This window comes from Cololabis saira, chromosome 18 (genome assembly GCF_033807715.1).
Source record: "Cololabis saira isolate AMF1-May2022 chromosome 18, fColSai1.1, whole genome shotgun sequence".
Classification (NCBI taxonomy): Eukaryota; Metazoa; Chordata; class Actinopteri; order Beloniformes; family Belonidae; genus Cololabis; species Cololabis saira.
The window spans coordinates 5,279,580-5,300,517 of record NC_084604.1 but is presented as its reverse complement, the minus strand read 5'-3'; the positions used below and the strand labels follow the sequence as shown (position 1 = coordinate 5,300,517).

At 42.1% G+C, this 20,938-nt stretch overlaps 1 protein-coding gene across 1 annotated transcript in view; it reads right to left on the bottom strand.

The window, feature by feature from the left end:
• epha7 (eph receptor A7) overlaps positions 1-20,938 on the bottom strand; it is a 166,625-nt gene that overhangs the window by 27,005 nt on the left and 118,682 nt on the right. Inside the window, exons 12-15 of the mRNA XM_061707495.1 lie at positions 16,208-16,332; positions 9,137-9,305; positions 4,122-4,230; positions 1,182-1,237 (exon numbers count right to left, since the gene is read on the bottom strand). Coding sequence (XP_061563479.1) covers positions 1,182-1,237; positions 4,122-4,230; positions 9,137-9,305; positions 16,208-16,332 — 459 coding nt within the window. The remainder of the gene's footprint in view (positions 1-1,181; positions 1,238-4,121; positions 4,231-9,136; positions 9,306-16,207; positions 16,333-20,938) is intronic.

The following is a 20,938-nucleotide window of genomic DNA, read 5'->3' as shown; positions in this document are numbered from 1 at the left end:
TGGGCTGAGCTCAGTGGCAGAGCGTGTGCTGCGTGACGTCCTGACCCTTTGTTTTCAAATCAGCAGTTTGCCTACAGTGCTTCCACCTGGGGAAACTGTCTGCTGCTGCTGCATCTCCAGGGGCAGCATTGGGGGCAGCGTAGCAGTTACAAAGAGTGTGTAGACCGTAAACTTTGTCACTTCCTGAAAACACTAGATTTGTAACGAGCAACATTTGGCGCTTTTCCTCCAGCACATACTCAGCTCTACTCATCTCATCTCGGCTCGGCTCAACTCGGCCTGGTTTCTTTTCTTTTAAAGAGGTTGGAGAGAAGCTGCTGTGACGTATTTGATTGTGTGATCTAAACGAAGAAGACAACAACACTAAAGATGTAGAACCTGGAGGAGATGATAGATGTCCTGCTGGGTCTGTGGCTTGTGTTCCATATCAAGTTATTAAATGAGAGTGAGAGAAGATTCAAGCAGCGACGCTTTTTTTTTTTAGTTTGTCTCTGCGCTGCTGAAAAGTCAGCTGGAGCCGTGAGCAGCTATGAAGAGACAGAGCTCCTGGTGGATCTGGTCGTTCCTTATCTCCGTCTAGATCCCTTTTTAATTCTCTCCTCAGCACCAGGTTTATGAACATCTGACCCTCAGAGTTGGATCATGAAACAGACTTTTGCTGCCATTGCTGGTCGAATAAAATGAACAAGAACAAGTCTCTTTCTCTGATTTCCTCCTCCTGACTCAGACGTCTGACTCCAACCCCCCGACCAATCGGTGGTCTGTAGTGTGATGATGTCAGATACAGCCGACTCAGCAGCTTAGAACCTCGGCAAAATAGTTACAGAAAAAGTATCTACTCGGCCTCGACCCCTAGTGGGAAAGAACCAAACCGAGGCGAGTCAAGTAGGACTGAGTAGGTACTAGTGGAGAAGAGCCAATCGAAGGAAGTGCCCTTTCCACCCTGCTCAAACATCAATAACCTCCCGGGGTTGCTGGCTCACTCGTGTGTGTGCAGCTTCCTGACTCTTCATCTCCACAGAAGAAGTTGGCCCAACGCATCCCAGCTGTGCCTCTAATCAAATGAACCAGGATAAAGGCGTTAGGCATGCCTCCTTTGCACTGCTGAGATGCCTCTGTTGATCTGTGTACAAACTGTACAGTCGCCGTGTGTGTCTGTGCTGATTAATGCGTGCACTCACACTGGAAGTAGAGCTCCTCGTCTCCCTCCTGATCCGCTTTGCTGTAGCCGCAGTGCCTGCATGGGGGAGAGAGGAAGAGAGCGGCAGAATCAACCGACTGGGCTGCGGGAAACAAACGGCCTCATTGGCAAGAATTTTTAATGCAGCAACTAATGACGTGCAAGACAAATCTGTTGAGCAACCCAAAGTGAGCAGCTGGAGGCGCGGAGCCGAGAGCCTACACCTGCGAAGCAGCTCAAGTATCAAGCGCGTTGTACATCAAATCAAACAGGCGCTGTAAATGACACTTTGCTGTCTTGTAATATCAACGTGTTGAAGGTTCCAGCGAGGAGGCGGCTTTGCTGCACAGGCTTGCTCTTTGAGCACAATCCAAAAAAGAAAAAGAAAAAGTGATGACATATGGTGGTGAAATACACCCTGAATGATGGACATGCACTTACTGTTGATGAAAGTGCATCACTGCTATTTGTAACACACACTTAGCTGTTTCGCAGTGTACCATCGTGCAAATGCCCGAGCACTTTGGCCAAAGAGGAATTTCCCCATGAGGACAATAAAGCATATTTGATTTGATTAAATTTTTTCTTTGGACCCCGTCCTTGTTGGAGTTTAAATGTTTTGTCAGGACTCCCGACTGTGCTGCAGCCAACGCGTCCTGATGTGAACCCGGGGATACGACTCCCTGAGCCCGAGTGAGAGGCCTGTGGGCTGGGAGGCGGTGTGTGCCGGGCTGGCCGCGGGGGTTAGGGTGCAGCACCCGAGTGTTGAGGAGGTGGGTGCTGCGTGTCAGTCGCCGTGGCTTTATGGCGCTTTTCCACTAGTACCTACTCGGCTCTGCTCATCTCAGCTCAGCCTGGTTTCTTTTCCATAACAATCCAGCTGGAGCAGAAGTAGGAGGTTGGAGAGAAGCTGCTGTGACGTATTTGATTGTGTGATCTAAATGAAGAAGACAACAACACTAAAGATGTAGACCCTGGAGGAGATGATAGATGTGCTGCTGGGTCTGTGGCTTGTGTTCGATACCAAGTTATTAAATGAGAGTGAGAGAAACTTCAAGCGGCGACTCTTTTTTTCTTTTGTTAGTTTGTCTCTGCGCTGCTGAAAAGTCAGCTGGAGCCGTGAGCAGCTATGAAGAGGAAGAGCTGCTGGTAGATCTGGTCGTTCCTTATCTCCGTCTAGATCTTTTTAATTCTCTCCTCAGCACCAGGTTTATGAACATCTGCACCTCAGAGTTGGATCATGAAACAGATTTTTGTGCTGCCTCCCGACGGTACGATGGCCATGTTTTTAATACCTTGCTTTGCTTTGTTGATCACGTGAACGTGGGCTAGGAATGGGCGATATTTTACCGTTCACAATATACCGCCAAAAAAATTCCTCACGGTAAGAATTTGTCATCTCGCGGTAAAAACGATAAATTCCCGTTGATGACGTTTTTGTGTAAAGATGATTTATGGTTCTGGGTTAAATCCACACACAACGTACGTGAAGGAAGGAAGGAAGGAAGGAAGGAAGGAAGGAAGGAAGGAAGGAAGGAAGGAAGGAAGGAAGGAAGGAAGGAAGGAAGGAAGGAAGGAAGGAAGGAAGGAAGGAAGGAAGGAAGGAAGGAAGGAAGGAAGGAAAGAAAGAAAGAAAGAAAGAAAGAAAGAAAGAAAGAAAGAAAGAAAGAAAGAAAGAAAGAAAGAAAGAAAGAAAGAAAGAAAGAAAGAGTTTTGCAGTACAGGTTTAACTCATTTCAGTATTCAGTATTCTTTTAGAGCAGTGTTTTGGCTCCAAAGACTGAATGTGGTGATACATTTATAGTTACAAAGGTGGAGTTGAATTGGTATTTTTTTTATCGTCATTTTTATCGTTATCGGGATAAATGCCAGAAATTATCGTGATACATTTTTTAGTCCATACCGCCCATCCCTAACGTGGGCCCTTCAGTCTTCTGTACACCAACCCAAAGAATGAGTCAGACGTGTGAGTCCACCATTGTCCCGGGAGATTTCTTTCCATTTCCCCATGATGTCATTAAATGAATGCCTTGTGTTATGCTTTCCAAATAACTAAAAACACCAAAGCATCAACCGGAAATCTCCAGCTGTTTAGGTCATCAGCTGGATGCCAGTTTCTCTTGCACTTTTCCACTAGTACCTACTCGGATCTACTCTTCTCAGCTCGGCTCAACTCAACTTGGCCAAGTTTCTTTTCCATAACATCCAGCTGTAGCAGAAGTAGGAGGTTGGAGCGAAGCTGCTGTGACGTATTTGATTGTAAAGATGTAGAACCTGGAGGAGATGATATATGTGCTGCTGGGTCTGACTCCAACCCCCCGACCAATCGGTGTCCTGTAGTGTGATGATGTCAGATACAGCCGACTCAGCCGCTTAGAACCTCAGCAGAATAGTTACAGAAAAAGTATCTACTCGGCACGTTAGACCCCTAGTGGGAAAGAAACAAACCGAGGCGAGTCGAGTCAGGCTGAGTAGGTACTAGTGGAAAAGCGCCATAAAAGACTGTACAGATCACTAAAAAGTGTAAATAAATGGCATTCTGATGGACAGATCAGGACAAACAGCTCTGTGCACATTCCACTCATGCATGTGAGCGGTGGGGATGACAACGAGCCGGGCGGTTTGTGCCACGCCACACATCATCCTCTTGATTTCAGAGTCGCAGAGGAAATGCAGGGCCCGAGCGTCCTCACTGTCTCATAATGGCTCTGCAGCAAAAAAGCTTTAAAAGAGGATGGCGAGGATGGCGATGGGAGGGGCGGCTGGAGAGATGATGATGGTGAATCACAACCCATTAGCACAGCATGCCACAAGATGATGGGTGCACGTGTGCGCGTGCGTGAGGACTCCACAGACGTGGAGGCATGTGAGTGACAGAAAGGCTAATTGACAAGCGGAGACTCACAGGAGCGGGGAGTCAATGGGGCCCGCGAGAGCGTACCTTCTCCCAATGATGAAGCCGAACACCATGAACACCAGGATGATGGTCCCCGCCACAGCCACCACCGCGATGATGATGACGGGGTTCTGCTCGCTGGAGACAATCGCGGCTGATGAGAGAGACACACAAACACACACTTATGCAACAGAGAGACAAAAAACATGAACTTCCCAACATCAGAACTGCAATCTGCAGGACAGACAATAATTAAGTCCCGATGAGCGCTACAGAGATTGATAACCGCCCCCGGCCCCTGCCTCTGAGAGGGTGGGGGAGGGGTGCTTCTATTTTTGCAGCCTCCTCATCCACACGGCTCTACTGTTTCAGAAAGTGGGCTTAATAGTCCCAGACGGTGACGGCGATGCCCTTCATCTCAAACAAAGGCATATTCAGGCGGAGGAGCTCCCCATTCAGAGCTCTCGCATTGCTCTGACTGTTTGCATTGACAAACTGATGACTGCTCTGAAGAACACCTCGCTGCAGCCCAAGATGGAGTCGCAGCAACAAGAGGGACATTCATGCCTTTTAAATAAACTATCTGCAGCACATGAACAGAGAAATGCCTGCAGAAATGGGGCTTAAAAAAGGGTCTGAAAAATGTGCCAAAGCTCCAGTTGCCCATCACCGGGTCAGGTTTCCGCAGCGCCAGGCGTATGTTTTGGTGGGCTGGGGTGGGAAGAAAGAGCACTGGACTGTCACATCCCACACCTGAAGGGTTTTAACTGGGGGCTGTCACAGGGGAGGCCTGTAACTCTGGGCTGATCAAGGACACTTGGACTGGACTGCAAGCTTCTAACCTTGTTGCAGGACACACTCTGCATGGGGCGGGAGTAATTAGTGTGTCCTCTTATGCAGAAACGCTGGAAGTGAGGTGTGTGTGTGGTTGTGTGTGTGTGTGTGGGCGGGACATGAATGAACAGGCAGGGTTAAACACTCAACTGTAGAAATGCAGATCCAATATCATGAAAATGCTTGACCTTTTTATTTCTTTTTCTTTCTCTTCTCCGTATGTCACCTGCTTGTGAAAAACCTCCAGAGGCCTCTTATTTTACAAACCTACATCAAAGAAAGTGGAGAAATGTGTGCAAGCAGGTTGGACCGGGTCGAGAAAAGTGTCAGGAGGGATGTGTGACAGAAGAGTAGAGGCAAAAATGAAAAGAAGGGTTGAAGGGTTTAGAGACGGTGGAGAGACCAGCTATGTTGAACGGTTTAGAGACGGTGGAGAGACCAGCCATGTTGAACAGTTTAGAGACGGTGGAGAGACCAGCCATGTTGTACGGTTTAGAGACGGTGGAGAGACCAGCGATGTTGTACGGTTTAGAGACGGTTGAGAGACCAGCCATGTTGAACAGTTTAGAGACGGTGGAGAGACCCGTGATGTTATACGGTTTAGAGACGGTGGAGAGAACAGCCATGTTGAACAGTTTAGAGATGGTGGAGAGACCAGCCATGATGAACGGTTTAGAGACGGTGGAGAGACCAGTGATGTTGTACAGTTTAGGGACGGTGGAGAGACCAGTGATGTTGTACGGTTTAGAGACGGTTGAGAGACCAGTGATGTTGAACGGTTTACAGACGATGAAGAGACCAGTGATGTTGTACAGTTTAGAGACGGTGGAGAGACCAGTGATGTTGTACGGTTTAGAGACGATGAAGAGACCAGCCATGTTGGTTTAGAGACAGTGGAGACAACAGTGATGTCGTACGGTTTAGAGACGGTGGAGAGACCAGTGATGTTGTACAGTTTAGGGACGGTGGAGAGACCAGTGATGTTGAACGGTTTAGAGACGGTGGAGAGACCAGCCATGATGAACGGTTTAGAGACGGTGGAGAGACCAGTGATGTTGTACAGTTTAGGGACGGTGGAAAGACCAGTGATGTTGTACGGTTTAGAGACGGTGGAGAGACCAGTGATGTTGTACGGTTTAGAGACGATGAAGAGACCAGCCATGTTGGTTTAGAGACAGTGGACAGAACAGTGATGTCGTACGGTTTAGAGTCGGTGGAGAGACCAGCCATGTTGTACGGTTTAGAGACGGTGGAGAGACCAGTGATGTTGAACGGTTTACAGACGGTGGAGAGACCAGCCATGTTGAACGGTTTAGAGACGGTGGAGAGACCAGCCATGTTGTACGGTTTAGAGACGGTGGAGAGACCAGCGATGTTTAACGGTTTAGAGACGGTGGAGAGACCAGCCATGTTGTACGGTTTAGAGACGGTGGAGAGACCAGCGATGTTTAACGGTTTAGAGTCGGTGGAGAGACCAGCCATGATGAACGGTTTAGAGACCGTGGAGAGACCAGTGATGTTGTACGGTTTAGAGACGGTGGAGAGACCAGTGATGTTGAACGGTTTAGACGGTGGAGAGAACAGCCATGTTGAACGGTTTAGAGCACAGGTCGGGACTGCAGGCAGGCCAGCCCAGCACTCATACCCTTTTCTTCCTCAGCCAAGAGAAGCCAGGTTTGTGGTGTGTGCAAAATGCGGCTTTGCATTATCTTTTTAAAAATTCATGGACATCTGTGCAAAGATGTGGTCTGAAGGTAGCATATGCTTCTCTAAAATCTTGGTGTACAGCTGTTTTTGGGTCAGTCATTATTCAGACCAGTCATCCCAGATGCCTCAGAGTCCAGGGATGTCAACGCTGCTTCTGTTCAAGGTTAATATAATGTTTAAAGTGGACTTTCTTGAGGAACCAATTAGGACACTTTTTATTAAGATTCTCATGTACCTCTTGGAAAGTGGAGATCACGTGACCACCTTTGCTCCTAGATGACCCTTTCAATATTACTGCTTTTGTTCCAGATGATCACAACCGTGGATGATCACACCTGTTTGCCTCTGTTACCCGTTCACTAGCAGGAAATCCCTCCAGTACAACACCAAATATCTTATACTGTGTGCAAAAAAAACCAAATTGTACTTATTTATTTAAATTGTGTTTTCCATATTATGTCAACTTTATCTGATTTGAGGTCGTTTTATGCGTTTCACTATCTTTCACAAAACTTCCTTTCTGAATGCCTTATTTACTTTTTTAATGGCAAAATTACGAATAAATTGCCTAAACAATCTTTGTTAAATTGGCCAAATTGCGAGGGAAAAAAGGAAATGTGTGCGGGAATAAAAAGGATGCGCAATGAAAGCGTTCTTGTTCCTGATGTTTAAAAAGTGGACAGATGTACAATGCCTAACCTCCCGTGCACCCACGTGTAATCACTTCTAACGAGAGCACCTCAAGGATCCTCCCAATAACACAGCGAGACTTCAGGCAGAGCTAATGTGACTGATTAGATTTAAATGACTTTGTCCTCATGACACTACAGACGCTTGTCCTTGTGCTCAGTGATTTCTTCCCATAACGTGTTGTCAGCATAAAGTCAAAGCAATTTATGTTTGCTTTGCTTCAAAGCAAGTCATTTCCCTGGGCCCTTCCTGCAGTAGCGGGGAACATTAGCAGTTTGTTCTCCTGGAGCCGAGCTGGAAAACCGTGTGCTGCTGTTAGAGCCACTCCAGCAACCAGAGCTCCCTCAGCTGTCACCTCCACGGACCTCTTTCCCTCGCCAGATGATGGTCACGGACTAAACTGTTGTTATTTAATTTACTCATTAAATACTTTGAATGAATGAATGAACGGACGAACGGACGAACGGACGGACGGACGGACGGACGGACGGACGGACGGACGGACGGACGGACGGACGGACGGACGAACGAACGAACGAACGAACGAACGAACGAACGAACGAACGAACGAACGAACGAACGAACGAACGAACGAACGAACGAACGAACGAACGAATGACAAGGCCGGTCTGACATGTTGTCCTCTCTTAATCTCAATAATCCCAACACTAAGAGTACAACCCCCAACGTTTATGTCATACATGTATAAATGCATTGCTCGCTCACTTTTTAGCCAAATCATGTAAACGGCTTCCTTTTCTACATGCAGTTTTCTACCAGTTTGTAAACATGAAATGCAAATTTAGGAATACAACTGAGAACATAGTTTATACAGTACTTGTATACTGTAAATGTACAAAGTTATCCATTTTAAGATGGCGGTCGATGGAAAGAGTGCACCTCCAGAGAACTGCATTTCCGCCATGACCTCAATGAGGAAAACCTGAAGCTGTCCTCTTTTTTATGTGGGATCTACTCAAAGACTCATTACGGAGGCTATGTGGCACACTGTCCTCCATTATATCAGTACAATCACAATGTAGAGTCATATCCATATGCCACTAGACAGGCAACAAAGGTCCAGTTTTCACTTCCTAAGCTCATTTTCTGAAGCATACAGTAGAATATAGATCAATGAAATCATGGAATTCTTTACTGCTGCCTATGACTAAATGAACACAGAAATCAATATTCAAAAAGGAAATTAAGAAACACCTTGGAATATCATATGTACAGGATACCATACACACACACACACACATACACACACACACACACACACACACACACACACACACACACACACACACACACACACACACACACACACACACACACACACACACACACACACACACACACAATATAAAGATTTACATGTACGGTAAAGTTTAATGTAGCTTTGTCGTGTTATTTCGTTTTCTTTCTTCATGTCTTGTTTTTAACTGCATGTATTGTTTTTTAATGTGGACCCCAGTGAGACAAGCTGTGTTTAAGGGCATAAATAATGGGGATCCTTACAAATAAATTGTGGAGCCGTCTCCAACACCAGACACGTCATGGAGCTGAAGACCCTGCACCTGCATCAAAGCATGTGGTGACGTCACCGTGAACCAACGGGTGGACAGGTCAACAAAGCAACATGGCGCAAACTGTTTTGTTGGCCCATTTTTAAATAATCCACTCCTGCTTCCAGTCATTTTCAGGTAATTTCTGGTGGGTTTTTTTTACTGATGAATCCTGGTAATGACTTGAAGCCCTGAGCTGGAAGAGTTGAGTGTGTAAAGGCTTGAGAGAGCCAGAACAGGACATGCAACCCCCGGCCGTACCTGTGGCCTCCTCCTTGGTGGTGATCTCCAGTCTGGGCCCGTAGGTGCCGTAACCCGCCTCGGTGAAGGCCCGGATCTGAAACACGTAGGCCGTGCTGGGCTTCAGGTTGTTCACCGTTGCAGAGGTGGACTTGGATCTCACGGTGGAGTACACCCGGTCCTTCTGGTCCTGCACAATGAAAAGGAAATGTTTTTTTTTAATTACCCCAGGTTTGAAGTGTCCAAGGTCCTCCCAGCGTCCCCATGCCTATGTAGCCCTGTGATGGACTGGTAAGTTTATCTGTACAGCACAATTCAACACAAGGTTGTTCAAAGTGCTTTACATCAACATTAAAAGCGGCAAGACACAAATAAACAGTAAATAACAAGTAAAATGAAATAAAATGAGAAGAAAAGAGGTGAAATAATAAAAAGCACAAGTTGTGAAAAAGTACGGGCAGTACACTGCAAAAATTCAAAATCTTAACAAGAATATTTGTCTTATTTCTAGTTAAAATGTCTCATTTTAGTCAAAAAATCTCATTACACTTAAAACAAGTGTCATTACCAGAAAAATAACTTGTTATTTGACAATTTTCACCTGTTTCAAGTAAATTTTCACTTAAAATAAGTAGAAAAATCTGCCAATGGAACAAGATTTTTTTGTTTGTAATGAGAAGATAAATCTTGTTCCACTGGCAGATTTTTCTACTTATTTCAAGTGAAAATGTACTTGAAACAGGTGAAAATTGTCAAATTATTTTTTCTTGGCAATGACTCTTGTTTTAAGTGTAATGAGATTTTTTGACTAAAAATGAGACATTTTAACTAGAAATAAGCCAAATATTCCTGGTAAGATTTTGAGTTTTTGCAGTGTAAAGTACAGCAGGTACACATCTTATTCTTACAATGGCAAGAAATACCTTTCTATACGGTCAAAACATACAAAGACCGGGTCAAATACAGTATTACAAAAGTAATCTGTAACAATTCGTACGGTGAATTAAACCAATTTGCCCTGTCCCAGTGAGCCTCACCTGTCACTCAACAGCAGCAGGAGCTTTCACCTCCAATTCATTTGATTGGGAAGATGCTGGTATTAGAGGTACAAATTAAATTATTTTTAAATTAGTTGATAAAGGAGGAAAATTTAGCTGCGGTAACAAAAAAATAATAATAACAGAGTCCCACTGAAATGATATCCTAAACCTCCGTGCTTTCAATATTTAAGATGTATATCAGAGGATTCATTACCTGCACTGTGACTATCTGAGATGAAAACACATTAGCAGTCTTTTTCATATTTTATATTTAAATGAAGATTTCTTCAGAGGCAATTATGAGCCTAGATTTAGTAGGATGCACATTTCCACGGCATTAACTCCATCAGAGAAAAACAAGTTCGTCTTGTTTATTAGTTAGTCACTCAGGTCACTCAAGTGCTACAAGATTTATCAAATGCACGTCAAACTTTTTGGTTTTCTAATTCCATTTGCTTATAATTTACATTCAGTTTCACTTCTGGTCAACTGTGATGCTACTGTTTAAAAATAAACTAAAAGAAGAGGAATTGGGACCGCTCAGTGTTTCCTCTAAACTCCCATTGCTATCTAAAGTCTTCCAGAGAGTTTTTCTTTCTGTAATCAATTACAAACTTTAAATGAGCTTGAACTTTCTGTATGTGAAGGAAACAGCCTTCCAGACGAGGTGGAGGACTGGACCGCCAGCTTTGGCCTTCGGGGTCTCTTACTCGTCCTTTGATGAAAACATGGGTGCGATCAGTGGTGTAAAGTAACGAACTACAAGTACTTCGTTATTTTACTTAAGTAAGATTTTTGAGAATTTGTACTTTTATTGATACTTTCATTTTTCTGTACTTTTACTTTTACTTCGTTACATTTTCAAGGAAATAATCGTACTTTTAATCCGCTACATTTAAAATTGGACACGTCGTTACTCGCTACAAATTAAAGAACAGCACAGCGGGGGCTGATTTATGGTTCCGCGTTACACCGGCGCAGAGCTACAGCGTAGGGTACGCGGCGACGCACACTCTACGCCGTAGCCTACGGCGTAAGGTGTGCGTCGATTTAACGCGGAACCATGAGGCGGACGGGAAGGAAGAGGGTGCGTGAATATACCGAGAAGGAGCCGCAGCTCCCGGGAGAGTTGCGCCGCAGAGGCGGGCCGGAAGGCCGGAGGAACCGCCGTCGCGTCGAGTACCGAGGAGGACTGAAGCCTGAATTATGGTTCCGCGTTAAATCGACGCAGAGCCTCGCCGTAGGGTACGTTGGTGTAACGCGGAACCATAAATCAGCCTTGAGCGGCAGCCGACGCGTGTCCATGGGCACCATTCTTTGATTCCACCCCTTCTAAGGTGGTTTTGGCATTTAAAAGTTCAAAAGTCTCATCCTCCTTCAGCTGGGGTTGCTTAATGTTGTCACTGCATACTACAGGCTGGGGGTGGACCTGTCAGCGGGGCCAATGGGGTACAGCAGCAGTGATGAGCAAAGGGAGAAATTAAAATGGGGTAATGGAAACAAACGCTAAAGGGGTCAGAATAATATCACCATTATTTAGAGTTGTAAGCAAATTCTTGGATTCTTCATTTCTTTGCAATCCTTTTGAAAATAATTTTGTACTTTGAATTTTGTACTTTGTACTTTGTACTTTTTACTTTTGTACTTAAGTACATTTTAACCCATGTACTTTTGGTACTTTATTATATTTAAGTTGAGGTACTTTTATACTTTTACTTAAGTAATTTTCTTAATGGGTACTTTTTACTTTTACTTAAGTAATTTTCAAGCAGAAAATTTGTACTTTTACTTAAGTACAATATTTTTGTACTTTTTCCACCTCTGGGTGCGATTGTTGAAGGCCGTCGACAAAACTAGCTTCTTTTAGTCTTTAGAGTTTTTAGTGTTTTAATTGTTTTTATTGCTTGCTTTGAGCCAGTGGCAACGAACATTTCATTCCACTTGTACTTGGACTTTTGGAATGACAAAGTGAACCTTGAACCTACAGTACCCACGGCTTACGACGGCGGGCCAAAGTGAAGCCAAAAGTGAAGCCAAACGTAAAAGAATTTGAAGGAGCCTGACATGCTTTTATGAGCACACAGGGTTATTGTTATTTGTTTGTAATATGTTGGTTTAGATCAGTCGTCTCCTCTGCGGCTCCAGGTAACAGAATGCTACCAGTTCACTGCAAAAACTCAAAATCTTAACAAGAATATACGTCTTATTTCTAGTTAAAATGTCTCATTTTTAGTCAAAAACTCTTATTACACTTAAAACAAGAGTCGTTACCAGTAAAATAACTTGTTATTTGACAATTTTCACCTGTTTCAAGTACATTTTCACTTAAAATAAGTAGAAAAAAAGATTTTTTTTCCTTGTAATAAGAAGATAAATCTTGTTCCATTGGCAGATTTTTTCTACTTATTTCAAGTGAAAATTTACTTTAAACAGGTGAAAATTGTCAAATAACAAGTTATTGTTTTAAGTGTAATGAGTTTTTTGGCTAAAAATGAGACATTTTAACTAGAAATAAGACAAATATTATTTTTAAGATTTTGAGTTTTTGCAGTGTATTACTAGTTTTAAACTTTTAAATTCACCCAAATATGGCTCCACCATATTTGGATGAATTTCTTTATCGTTATACCGCTGCCAGGGTTCTGAGATCATCCAATCAGATGGTTCCTGTAGTTCCCAGATCCAGACCCAGACTTTCCATCCTCTGAAACAACTTCCTTTCACAAATATGAACAGTTTGAGCTTCAGTATTTTTATTTGTCTCTTTCTGCCACTTGTTTGAAGTGCTTTATTTATCTTGTTTTGCCTGTTAAACACATTGGTCAACCTCAATGGTCTTTAAATGTGTTGTGGAAATGAATTTAAATTTAACTTTGACATACTGTCAGTGAAAGTTCATGCAGGACTTGTAGACTTCCTGTTCATGCACTTCACAATAAAAGCCTCCAAGTAGGGCACCGGCTTATAATTTCTACTTTTGCAGCTAAGGTAACACATTTCATTAATAGAAAAATAAAAAAAGGAAAACAGATTCAAAAGTGAAGGTACATTTTGAAAGATGGAGCTGAAGGAAGGAAAAGATTACGTAAAAAAGTCTGCGTTTTTTTTTTCTTCAATTCTCGGCTGAATTTGAAAATGTCACATGAACTAACTTAAGAAAATGAGACAAAAACAATGTTTTTGTTGGCGCGCTTCATGACTGTTGTGGAGTACGTCCATATTTAACTGAAATCGTTATCTACCAATATGCAGACAATTTCAGTTCCATCCACAGCTGGATTTAACTAGACTTGTTTACCTTCTTTGAAAAGTAGCCTGAGAGAAGCCAGAATGAATTGGCACATAGGAAATGTAAACATCTGAAATGATCTTCTCCTTCAAGCAATGCATTTGGACGTATCAGCAGCATGCTTCCTGCACTTTGTTGCTGATCTTTAAATGTTTTTGCTCGGCAAACACCTAAATGAGAATGCCAGGGTCCGTTAGGGATGTTGTCGTCGTTTCCAATTTTCCACTTTTACAGTCGAGCAGCGCACAGGCACAGTACGTGACACGGCAGGCTGATTGGTCCCCTGTAAGCGGGACAGACGGTCGCCGGCATCACAGCTCTGCTGCCCTGCCTTTGATTTGCTGGGTTAAATTTGCTCCATTAAACTGGGCTGTAAAAAGCTGATACGCTCCGACTTGAAACACGGGAAAACCGGTTGGGTAACCTATGCGGACGGGGAACAGCGATAACGCTGACCGACTGCTAATGGTGGCGGTGCAGCGGACGAGGACTGTGTACTAACGAATGCACGGGCCTGGATGAGATACTCCACAGGCTGATTAAAATATTATGAGCATCTCATTCATTATTGCAATTATGAGACAAAGCAAGTACTTGGAGAATCCTGTGAGTCACTGCAGCATACAGATGGAGTAAGGAAGATGTGTTGGGGACAGTTGCTGCAGCACACTGCAAAAACTCAAGAATATTTGTCTTATTTGTAGTTAAAATGTCTCATTTTTAGTAAAAGAAAATCTCATTACACTTAAAACAAGACATCACTGGAAAAAAACAACAATTTTCACTTGTTTCAAGTAGATTTTCACTTAAAATAAGTAGAAAAATCTGCCAGTGGAACAAGATTTTTTTATGAGAGGATAAATCTTGTTCCACTGGCAGATTTTTCTACTTATTTCAAGTGAAAATCTACTTGAAACAGGTGAAAATTGTCAAATAACAAGTTATTTTTCTGTTGATGACTCTTTGTTTTAAGTGTAATGAGATTTTTTGACTAAAAATGAGACATTTTAACTAGAAATAAGACAAATATTCCTGGTAAAATCTTGAGTTTTTGCAGTGCAGCAGCAGCAACCTGCAGCTGGATTGGCTTCAAAATCCCCATCCCCCACCAACCACCAACAACGACCCACGGATATAATCTCAGCAGATTTGGCAGACGTCAAAAGACTTTAAAGTATGAACTGGTGCATCTGTAAAAATACTGGCCACAGAATCTTCAAGGGCAAGGCCTTTAGATGCCATCGGCCTGTAACCTTGAAGAACTTTCCAAATCCCAATTATTGCCTCAGAGGGTTTTTTTCCCCACCTTTTTTTTTTTTTTTTCCTTTTAAAGAGTCAAAATGTCATGACAAAACCATTTGATTTGACAAAACACGAGGAATCTGAGGAACAAAAGAAGAATCAAGTGGACCCATGAATTATTTAAAAAAATCTGTATATCAATAGCTTAATAATATGATGTAAACTTCTACCTACTCACATTTGTCTTTTTTCCTCATTTTTATACAGTATTGTAGTTTTTGCTTTCTTTCTTTTGTCTTTTTCTATTTTTTGGGGTATGTACTTTTTCCTTTTCTTTGTGTGAGCGTGCTGTGCATGGGTGTGTGTGTGTGTGTGTGTGTGGCGTGTGTGTGGCGTGTGTGTGCTGCATATGATATGCATTTATGTCCATGATAATGTCCATTTTTATGCTCATTTAAGAAAGTCCTTTTGTCAAGCCCCTAGATCGGGGGTTGACAACCCGCGGCTCTAGAGCCGCATGCGGCTCTTTAGCGCCGCCCTAGTGGCTCCCTGGAGCTTTTAAAAAAATGTTTGACTTTTTTCCCTTTTTTCTTCTTTTTTTCTTCTTTTTTCCCCCCTTTTTCTTCCTTTTTCCTTTCCTTTTTAATCTCGACATTTCGACTTTTTTCTCAAAATTTTGACTTTTTTCTCGACATTTCGACTTTTTTCCTGAAATTTTGACTATTTCCTTTAACATTTCGACTTTTTTCTCGACATTTTTTTACTTTTTTCTCGACATTTCGACTTTTTTCTCGACATTTCGACTTTTTTCTCAAGATTGTACTTCAACATTAATCTTGACATTTCAACTTTTTTCTTGAAATTTCCACTTTTTTCCTCGACATTTCAACTTTTTTCTGGAAGTGCATAATGAAAAAAAAATCTTCCCCCAGTTCTAACTAATATAGAAACATGCAGCATGTGTTGTCTTCATTCTAAGGCTGATACAAGACTTTTCATTTTTTGCAGCTCCAGACATATTTGTTTTTTGTGTTTTTGGTCCAATATGGCTCTTTCAACATTTTGGGTTACCGACCCCTGATCTAGAGGGTTTGTTGGTCTATTGTTTTTTTTATGGTAAATGTATTACTGACTTGTTAATATGTGCTAAATAAATAAATAAATAAATAAATAAATAAATAAATAAATCATATTGCATGAGCAGAAACTTAAATTGACCAAATATAACACCCCCACACTGGTCAGTCGGGTTCAAATAGGTACACTTTTATCTGCTAATTCAGCTTGTGAACATTAATCATTTACTTTTGTAAATACTGGCGGATAAAATTTCACCAAAATTTAATTTACTTACAAAGAATGCCGGACCGTCACTAAGTTACTAAGTTTAACATTAAACACAACACGAGAGAGCAGCGTCTCTACGTTGACTGGGAGGCACATGTGAATTAGTCCAGTTCGTCAGTATCAGTTTTACCACCCAGACACTTTGAGAGCCCAAAAACAATAAACTAAACTCACTTTTTCATAGTACTTGACTTCGTACTCCGTGATGACGCCGTTGGGCTGCTGGGGCTCCTGCCAGGACAGCTGGATGCTGCGCTGCTGCACCTTCTCCTTAATGACCTCGCTGACCTGCGACGGAGCTGTTTAGACAGGAAGACATCTATAAATGCAGGGCAAACCCCGTCAGCACGCACGTCCGCGAGGTCGTCCGCTGATCCGCCGCACACACACACACACACTCCGCCGACGGCACTCGGAGGGCCCTCGTCAGCCCATGAATATTCAGGGACAGGGACACCTCCAACTGTTTACACCTCATGATCGAAATTTCAATTACAGAGCAAACAGAATAGGCTGGCGTTACTCCAGCCAGTGGAAAAGTGCAAAGTGTAAATTATGAATGACAATTTACTTCAATTAATTCCAACATTTCCTGGGGAACAAGCAGACGATGATGATGGAGCCACTTAGGAAGTCTCTGAGAGGGAAAGCGGCTGCTCTGCACGTAACCTTCCAACACCAGTCCCCTTGCATGCCAATTATCTTGGCTCCTTTGCATGACTCACTTCAAGTGTTTGGCTCACTTTAAAAAAGTGCCACAGCATTTACATTTGCTAAAAAGGGAATACATGCATAAACTGTAGCAGTTCCATTTTCTTACCCTGGCAAAAGGTGAATGAACTTAAAATGGTCATGTTATGTCTTTCGGTGTTTTTTATGGCCGACGGCCTCGTGATAATGATGACCTATCATCTTAGACGAGACCGGAGGCTCGGAATGTAGGTGATTGTATTCCCATTCAGGAAACATTCAAGGAAGGAAGGTAAAAGGGAGAATATTTTCTATTGTAAGCTGTCCATGACATCAGTGAGAGTCCCAACCGTAACCTGCAGGTTGTGTTCAGCAACATAAACTGAGATATTCTGCCATGGACGTTGTTAGGACAAGAGTGTGTCATCTTAAAAATGATTAAAGACCCGGCCCAGCCAAGTATGGAGGATTTTTTGTGCCAAAATTAAATAAATAAATACATTATTAATTAATTAAAATGGGAATTAAATATATCATTAATTAATTAAATGTGTCATTAATTAATTAAAATTAGAATGAAATATGAAATTAATTAATTAAAATACAATTCATTTTAAGTAAAAATATATATTTATTATTTCAGCATTTAATTAATTAATGACACATTTAATTAATGATTTCGTGTTGCGTGTGAATCATGAAATGTAAAACTGCATTTAATTAATTAATGACACATTTAATTAATGATTTCGTGTTGCGTGTGAATCATGAAATGTAAAACTGCATTTAATTAATTAATGACACATTTAATTAATTATTTCGTGTTGCTGAATCATGAAATGTAAATGTAAAACTGTCAGTTTCACTCGTCAAACTCAGTGGGCGGATTCCAAACACCTGATTGGTTCCCCTGCACATCAAGTCAAGGCAAATGGAATCCACATAATGGATTGTTGCAGGGCTTCGGGACACATTCCGATAAACTAGGGCCGCGTTCAGACTGCAGGCAAATCTGATTCATATCTGATTCCTTCTCATATCCGATTTTCAGGGCTGACTGTCCACACTGTTTTTAGCAAGTGTCCAAATCGGATCTGGCTCTGTTCAGACTGGGCCACATCATTGACTGATATGACGGGTTGCCGTAGCAACGACGTCGGAGCGGAGGCGTCACCCAGCGCGTGTATTGTGTGAAGTCATGTATTTTTTTTATATATATAAAAAAATATAAATATATATATATATAAAATATAAAAATATATATAAAAAAATCCCAAAATATCTGTACCGTTTCTGATTGGGTCGGCACTGCGCATCATTTTTAGACATAAAAATGAACGCATACCGCAAAAGTTGTGTCTCGGCGGAGGGAACCGGCGTCCCAGCAAAATGAGAAACAGAGAAAGGTGTTCAGAACAAAACCACCAGCAAACTAACAAACCAACCAACAAAGCTCAGAGTTAACAAAACGAACCAGCAATGAACAACTGGCAGCCTCTCCTCCTGAGCTGACGGGCTGCAGGTTCAGGCTCACAGCGCGACTGAAGGCTGATTTATGGTTCCGCGTTACTCCAACGCAGAGCCTACGGCGTTTAGAAAGGCTCCTCTTCTACCTCCAGTTTCAGACCAAAGCAGTGGATTCCACTAGATTTGCGTTAGCTCCGCCCACTGAGTTTGACGAGTGAAACTGACAGTTTTACATTTACATTTCATGATTCAGCAACACAAAATCATTAATTAAATGTGTCATTAATTAATTAAATGCAGTTTTACATTTCATGATTCTCACGCAACACGAAATCATTAATTAAATGTGTCATTAATTAATTAAATGCTGAAACAACAAATATATATTTTTACTTAAAATGAATTGTATTTTAATTAATTAATGACATATTTCATTCTAATTTTAATTAATTAATGACACATTTAATTAATTAATGATATATTTAATTCCCAATTTAATTAATTAATGATGTATTTATTTATTTAATTTTGGCACAAAAAATCCTCCATAGCCAAGAGCTGGTCATGTGGCTTTGGATTATGGGAAACAGTAGGTAGACTGCTTTTCCGAGAAAAACTAAAACACACAAACAACTCTCCCTCACAAAGAAAAACACATTTCTTGGAAGACGCAGTGGAAGTAAAAGCAAAGTGCTCAGATTCGGTCAGATTCACCACCAGTCTCACCGGGATGGAACATGTACCTCACCCTTGCTGCATAGTCCTAAACTCAGATACTGATTTTGCTAAAATGCAGTACACAGTTTGCAAACAATGCCATTTTTAGCATGCAAAAATATTTGGATGGAAACATCATGGGTGGAGTGATGAAACGACGCTCCAAAGTTTCTTATGCTATCAAGAAAAAAAGAACTGTCAGATTTTCTGATATAAAAGCATTGATTATTGAGAACTATAAAGTCAGAAGTAAGGTGGCAGCTGCACTGAAGGTTCTCTGCCTCTTGGCGTACAGATGTTCTTTAACTCCGTTGCCATTTTGCCTTCTTGACGCTAGGGCTGGGGATCCATTCAAATGTCAAGAATCGATTCGATTCTGATTCTTAAGATTTAGAATCGATTATCAAGATTTGATTCGATCCGATTACGATATTGATTTGGGTTAGAGTTATTAAAACTGTTGTTTGAGCTGTTACATGAATTATAAGACTGATATGAACAGATCCAGGGCAGCAAACAGAGGCCGTATGAAATCGGTTTTATTTTTTCCCACATTCTGTTTACATTTTTTCCAACTTTCGGTCTATTTCGGTTTAAAACTTTTGAGGATTTTGTTTTTAGCATTTTTTGCAAATGTAACCCCAAGACAGTATATAAAGTAATGCAATACTTTATGCAATTTTATCTGAAAACTTTAATGTTTTCATACTATTAAACATATTTAAAGGCAAAAACATGGCACTAGTTATTCTTGTGTCCAACAAATCATTCCTTTTTTGGGCATAAACAAAAAAATACCAAAGTTGTAATGTAATGATGAAAAAAAAAAAAATCGATCTTTAGACATACAAATCGATTTTTAGGAATTAATATTAGAATCGATTAAAGGAGCTTGAGGCTCCTTTTAAGAAATGAGACTCTCTAGCGCCACCCTTCACCATGACGGCCGTTGGGGGTACTGCAGCCAACAGTGAAGCCGGCACGGGAGAACGGGGAGAACGTGCATGCAGCGTCATGTGACGTCACATCCGCAGCCCAGCGCGGGAAATTCGGGACCGAATTGCAGCAAATTTTGCAGCACACAGCCTGTTCAAGGCAAAGGAGAGATACACTAGAGGGCTCATTCTTTTGGGTTTGGAACGCTTCATCTGACATTATTACTAGAAAACTTAAAATATATACGGATTTTTTTCATAAATCTTGCCACAATCCGGCCTCAAGCTCCTTTAAGAATCAGAAAATCTATTTTTTCAACACAGGCCTAGCTGACACAGGCACATATAGACAAATATAGACACCAAGCGAACATAAACCATAATGTTACACAATGGGAAGTTACAGGTAATCTTTGTAATGCCTTTTGTTCTGTAATAACTACCCTCTTTTGGAGTTGTTTTGGGTGCAAAGCTGCTCGAGAGGCACCAGAGATCAAAATGAGAAGACTGAAAATGAACATATTGCTCCCGTAACATGCGTGTGCACAGAAGCGAAGCGTGTGTTTCCGCCCTGTAAAGCCCTCTTTAAAACGCTCTCGCTGTGCCCCTGCTGCTCCTTCTGCAGGTCCTGCTTCTGCATGCTTTCTGTGGAAGCTCCCAGAGACTTCAATAACTAATGGTGCAGCATGTCTTCTGCTGGCATCACGAGTCAGAGCCTCTTATGGCGCTTTTCCGCTAGAACCTACTCAGCCCGACTCCACTCACCTCGGTTTGGCGCTTTTCCACTAGGGGTCGAGGCCGAGTAGATACTTTTTCTGTATCTATTCTGCAGAGGTTCTAAGCGGCTGAATCTGACATCATCACACTACAGACCACCGATTGGTCGGGGGGTTGGAGTCAGACGTCTGAGTCAGGAGGAGGAAATTAGAGAATGAGCAACTCTGACGGCGGCTTCTTTCGTCATTTTTTTCGACAGGCAGTTGCAGCGCAAAAGTCTGTTTCATGATCCAACTCTGAGGGTCAGATGTTCATAAACCTGGTGCTGAGGAGAGAATTAAAAAGGGGTCTAGACGGAGATAAGGAACGACCAGATCTA